Below are 6,187 nucleotides of genomic sequence, written 5' to 3' on the forward strand. Positions count from 1 at the left end.
TGTCTGATTTTTCATTTGTCTTTGATCCCATCTCATCAATGCAATTTTAATCCTTCAAACAAATGAGCCTGCAGTTCATGATAGTGCAAGACCGGAACCCTTCTATTATCATATTTTTAGCAACAATTATTTTGAGCCTTCAAATTGCATTTGCAAAATGAAAGGCCTGCATCAATCTCAAATCTTAGCCCTTAAAATTTGCTGTAACTTGTGTAGGAGAGACACTGGAGGATTGAATCCAACACCTTTGTTCTCCTCAGAAAAGACAAGTTAGATGTGAGCTTTTTCTTGTTTTGGCTTGATTTTCTCAGTGGCTAAGTCAAATTAAGCGTACAGTAGCCTCTCAAAACAATATCCATTCTCACATCTTTGTTTTCAATATTTCAACTTACGCTCTAAAGAACATTAATCGGTGTTTTTTCTTCTTTGAAACATAGCATGTTTACTGACCTAAGAATGTTGTATTTGCTATACTGTGTCAAGCCTTCTGGGGGTTAAGTGTAGCACATTTTGATGTGCTGGGTGTCATGGGAATGGTAATGGCCACCTCCACATCTGAAACCAGAGCCCAAGAGTGATGTGAGGCTGTGCCTGACAGGTGCACCCTCAGCTGGAGGAGATGAGGTGCTTGGCACCTGTGGAGCGACTCCTCCCAGTAGGGAGGCACCAAAGGGGAGCCTTCTTCCTTATAGGTTTTACCATCTTCTCTGAGTAGAGCTTCTTACTGTTTTTCAGAAATTATATACTTGATTGAAACATAATTTTGCTTCTGCTTATGGAGCTCAAATGCTCTTAGAGGCACAAATTAATGGGGAGATAGGTTGTTTGCTGCAGAGTTGAGGAGCTGTGCTGCAGAAAGAAAAATCATTGCTGGGTGATTTGTTAGGCTTAAGCAATGCTTCCAGAAATTTTCAAGAAAGAATGTTTACCTGCAATTGGGACTGACTGTCACATTTTCTAAGGACACTCTCCATTAGACAATATTGAAGTTTCCTTAAATGTGGTCATTATGTTTCTTTTCGTAGACTTCTAATGTTTTACTTAGGAGGGAGGTGAGGGAGACTTCAGAAGATTTGGAGGTTATTGCCAAGCTTGTCAAGACAATCTCCTGCCACTGTGGCTGTGGCAACTCAACTGGAACTTGGAAAGAGGAGCACAGTTTGCCAGTTAGAAAACATGGAAATTTTATTCTCATTGCACCTGACTGAAATACCTATGTATTGTATGTATTAAAGCTCTCAAAATATCTGTTTTAGAGAGAGGCTGCAAAGATATGGAGTCCTCATGTTATTTACCTACCATGCTGTGCACAGAAGGATGGTTAGCATCAGGCAAGCTACGAAAGACCCACAGAGAAGAAACATCTGATTAACAGCACCTAAAAGTGGGCTAATGAATCCCCTGCAAGGAACTGGACCATTGGGAACACTAAACTTTCAGACCAAGAGAACTTCATACATATATGGGAGAACTGTGGCTGTTACATGACACCAACAATGGGAATAAAAGTGGAAAATGCAGGTTTGTTTGTTTTTTTTTTTTTTTAAAAAAAATATATATATATATATTTCTATAGGATAAAACGAAGGAGTAAAGTAAAATCACTGGGAGTGAATACAGGAACTCTGGAACAGCTGAGAAAAATATTTGGGGAAAATATATAGCAAGGTAGCAGCAGGATACTTTTCTCTAAATCCCAAAAGTCTGAAGCGGAGGAAAGGATAGATATTTGCATCATGGAGCTGAGAATTCTGGCATCCACATGTAACTTTAGAGACATAAAAGATCTCCTAATTAGAGACAGGATTATTTGTGGGACACGTGATTCCAGTTTATGGAAGGAATTACAGAGAAAAAGACATCTAATCCTAGCAGAATGAATCAAAAAACAAGAGCAGCTTAACTGTCCAGGGAAGGGAGTAAAACAGTGACAGCCACTCCTGCAATCCGCTACATACACTCAAAGTGAAAGCAGGAGACATGACAGAGATAGGCGCATGGAAGATGCCACTGTGACAGTGCACAGGTACTGTCTTATGAACGGATAGTGGAAGGAATGTGGAAACCATCCCTACTCAGGCCTTAGTGCTGCATGCAGCCTTTTCTGTGAAAAAGCAGCTGCACATGCAGTTATGGAGAGATAGCCAAGATATGGGAGAATATCTAAAGCAAGATGTAAGTAAATTCAGCATCTTGTCACACATGTCCACTGCAGAAAGGGCAAGCTGCCTCATTTTTTCAGCTACTGATTGCAGTAACTGCATTTGCGCAGTGTTACTTGATCAGCAGCCACTCGAAAGCAGTATGAGCATGGAGCTTGCAGCACTGCTGCAAGTCACAGCACTCTGCTCCTCTGTGCTGAGCTGTGCTGAGGAGCAGAGGACACTACAAGTACCACCATGACACGGTGAGGCAGTGGGGAAATGAAGGCAGTGAATGGTATGGGAAAGGTTTGTGGGAATGGATTCACAAGTGTGTAGCTTAGCAGTGAGCAGCAGGACTGTGGTGCATGTATGGCTGACACCTCATGGGCTCTTCCACCCTCAGTCAAAGGCAAGGAGGTCAAGAGCAAAGCCAACAGGCATTTCAGTGGGATACGGATGATAGTTTCAGAGTTCGGCATGTATGAAGGAGTATGAAATCAAACTGGTCAAGGTGGGCTGGTGGTAAAAGCCAGCTTGTAGGTGTCTTTTGGTTAGCAGCCTCTGGCCTGGCTAGTAACCAAACGCTTGCTTGAAAGTCACAACAGCAGCTGTCAGAAGGGAAGTTGTGGTGACCTGCCTACAGCTTGGAGAGGACAAGTAGGAAGATAGCGTTTGAAAGAGGCACCAGGAAGTTCAATCTGTTTGAGCATGACCTGAATGTTACCCCCATTTGCTGTGTTTCTGCATGCCGTTCTCTAAAGAAAAGCCAATTATATCTTGGAAGAATAGATGCCTCTCATGTTGTTATTCATCATGTGGTACATGAAATGCCAACAACAACCAGAAATTGTGAGTTAACCTTGTCCTTTCATCACATATGGTCATCTCAGTTCCTAGACTGGTGACTGCTCAAAGCTGCCTGAAAATAGTTGGGCCCCAGACAACTAAACTTTTATACCTCAGTACAAAAGGAGCAAAGAAGATGAGAAGGAAAAATGATTGTCTCAAGGGGCACAGCATAGTGGTTTGAATAGTTCTGCTTAGAAAGTCACTTGTGGCTTTTATAATGAGGAACTTAAGGTTTGAATTTCCAGACTTATTAGCTGTACATTTGTTTGTTTTTTATTAGCTTAATATACTGTGTGCCACATTTTCTTTGGGGTATTGAGTCAAGTGATAGATTCATCCAGTTTAGCTCTAAATGCACGTGCTTTCTTTTCCTTAAAATTTTGAACAGCTATGTCTCAAATTTCCATGATGACTTTATTTAGTGCCTGTGAATTTTTGGTACAGCATCTAATGTTTTCTGTCAAGTTATCTTTCTGAGAATGTGCTTCTGGCTAATGTAGAAGGGTAATGTAGCTTTTGTTTGCTCTCTTTCTTGAGCAGTGAGAATTGGAATTGACTTCTTAGGTGAGCAGACACAATTAAACCACCTCAGCCTATGAAAGGATCACTGGAAGTTTTCAGCCCCAGAGCTCTCTCTCTGCTCTAATAGGAAAGAAAAACAAGTTTTAAAAAGTCTGAGAAAGGCATAGCTATTAAGCTAATACAGTATACTTCATCTAGCTGCTAAAACCCCTGACTGTTAACAGTGATTAAATATAATTGCATCAATAGAGATGTTGTTTAAAAAAAATATAATTAAAAAAAAAAAAATCACCCTGAGCTTCATTAGAAGCTATCTTTAGGAAACCCTGATTCCTTGAGTTTAAAGAGTTGTATGTAATACTGGAGTTTGATTTTGGGTAGTGCTTTGAAGTTTTTTTTAACCAAGGAATATGTAGAAAGAATAAATAAACCATAGCAGAACAAATACACGTTTCTGAAGTATTCTGCTAGGTTTCATTATATATCTACAGTACATGTGGTATTTTCAAAAAGAAAGTTGTGCATAAAACTGGAAAGTTAATGGAAAAATAGACAACTTAAAGCTCTGACCAAATAATAAAGATATTTGGAAGAATAAACAAACCACCGTGTGCCGGATAAAATTTTCATTGAATGGGATGGAAGGGCTTCCATTACTTTCAGTTAAAGCTATTGAATTCATTCATCAGCCTGCACATTTCTAGAAGCTATTTGATATTACTTGATATGTAAAGAAATCAGTTTATATCACAACCTGCAAAACAAAGTTTCAAATCTTTTTTCCACAGATTTAAAATATGAGTTCTGTCATGTACATAACTCTACAGAGTTTTCCAGAGGTGGTACAATTTCTCCAAATGTATGTGCTCTGAAAAAGTTCTTCATAGACAGTACGCTGTTAACAAATTAATCAGTTTCGGTATTATGCAGAATACCACATGCTCTTGTGTATCTTTGGAGCTGAAGTGGATATTTGCAGATTTAATTTTATTGCACAGATCATAAGAAATAGATGTAAAGTGAAAGGGGACTGTAAAACCTCCTTCAGTAAAATACTTACAATTTATGAAATAATCTAATTCTTACTCAGTTTTGTCTCTGCCAATGTTAAATATTACTGCAAGTATTTATTGCAAGAACCTCAGTTACTACTAAGACAAAAGTATGATAGTAAGTCCTGTTTGCTAAGGGAAATCAGGTACTACGAATGTGTTCCAGAGGAATAATCGTGTGTTATTTGTGGGTATTCAAGAGAAGCGATAATTTTTAAACAGAGAATGCTATTGATAATGTTTTTACTGGGAAACACTGTAAAAATGTATATAGCTATTTCTCTAAAACACCAGAGTTTTATGTCCACATCTTGAGGTGGGGTGAGGTACTGAACTAAATTTAACCATTGGCAAGTCTTTTTCAAATATAGGCACATTCTGCTCTTTAATAAGTTAAGGATATTAAAAAATAAACAAAAAAATGAGAATGTGTTGATACTTAGGGCATCTAATGAAATGTTCAAATATAACTGTGTGGATACACGGTAGATATGCACTATACAAAATGGAAAGATAGTGTGGATAATGAAAAACGAGTCCCTTGTGAATTTATTATTCCTATTCTGCTTAACTATTAGCTTTTTATTGTGAGAATCTCACTGTGGAAAAATATTTTTATAATCTCTGTTTGGCATTTTTGGTCCTCATGCAATTTTGATTCATAAGTTGAAATCCTGTTTCCATGGAAATTAGCTGAATTGTTGATCAGCTTTGGATTTTTCCCAGAAATCAAGGCAATGGGGGACATCACCTAGGCTGATGAGTTGCAGTCATCGTCACAATTTATCTTTTAAGTTTCTGCTATCAGTCAACCTAATTTTTAGTGAGACTGAGCTGCAGATCATATCCTTTTTCTGTTCCAGAGACTGTTAGCGTATTTCAGAGACACGTTTGAATTGAAAGGGACTGAGTGGATGCTTGCTGGACATAAACCTTTCTAGTTACCTTCCCGATATACTGAGCAAGAGGAAAAAACAATGTGTGACCAAGACATGACAAAAATAAAATAAATTATTTCAGTTTTCTAGAGGAGGAAAAGCAATTTTAGGATTTGTGGGGGAACAGGGTCCACAATTTATCCTGATCACCAGGGTTAAAAGCTGATAGGTATGACACAATCAGGTAATACCCAATTGTCCCAAGTTCTCAGGAACATACCACAGTGATCACACAGAGCTGTAATCTCTCCTTGTCTCTCCTGTGAAGAACTCAGGTACACAGAGTGAATCTGCTCAGATGCTTGAACCTGATTTGTCACAGCATTCTCAGCACTTTTGACCAAAAGTGGTTGTTTGTGAGCAGTTACTGACTGGTTGTCAGCATCATGTGACTTCTTGAGTGACAGCTGTCAACAATTTCCTTAGTAGGAGCCAGCAGATCTGCTTCTTTTCTGTGCTGTCATTGCTAGTAATAGGTGTAGTTATTCTCTGATTACTTTCAGAACAGCTGAAATTACAATAAACACTTTACCTCTTGGAAAGGAGAAAGAGATCAAATCAGTGCTTGATACATAGCTTGGGGGGGGGGGGGGGTTAAGTTAAACTAGTTTTAATTGGAGTAGTAAGGAAAAATGAAGCTCAAGATGCCAGCTTTGTCATTCCCTTAGCTCAAACTCATAAC

At 38.7% G+C, this 6,187-nt stretch overlaps 1 protein-coding gene across 1 annotated transcript in view; it reads left to right on the top strand.

Annotated features, from left to right (window-relative positions):
• LOC311430427 (uncharacterized protein) overlaps nt 1-1,521 on the top strand; it is a 190,484-nt gene extending 188,963 nt beyond the window's left edge. Inside the window, exon 11 of the mRNA XM_084506977.1 lies at nt 1,257-1,521. Coding sequence (XP_084363103.1) covers nt 1,257-1,372 — 116 coding nt within the window. The 3' untranslated portion in view covers nt 1,373-1,521. The remainder of the gene's footprint in view (nt 1-1,256) is intronic.
• Nucleotides 1,522-6,187: the final 4,666 nt, after the last annotated feature.

Source organism: Aythya ferina, assembly GCF_964211825.1.
Source record: "Aythya ferina genome assembly, chromosome: 1".
Lineage (NCBI taxonomy): Eukaryota > Metazoa > Chordata > Aves > Anseriformes > Anatidae > Aythya > Aythya ferina.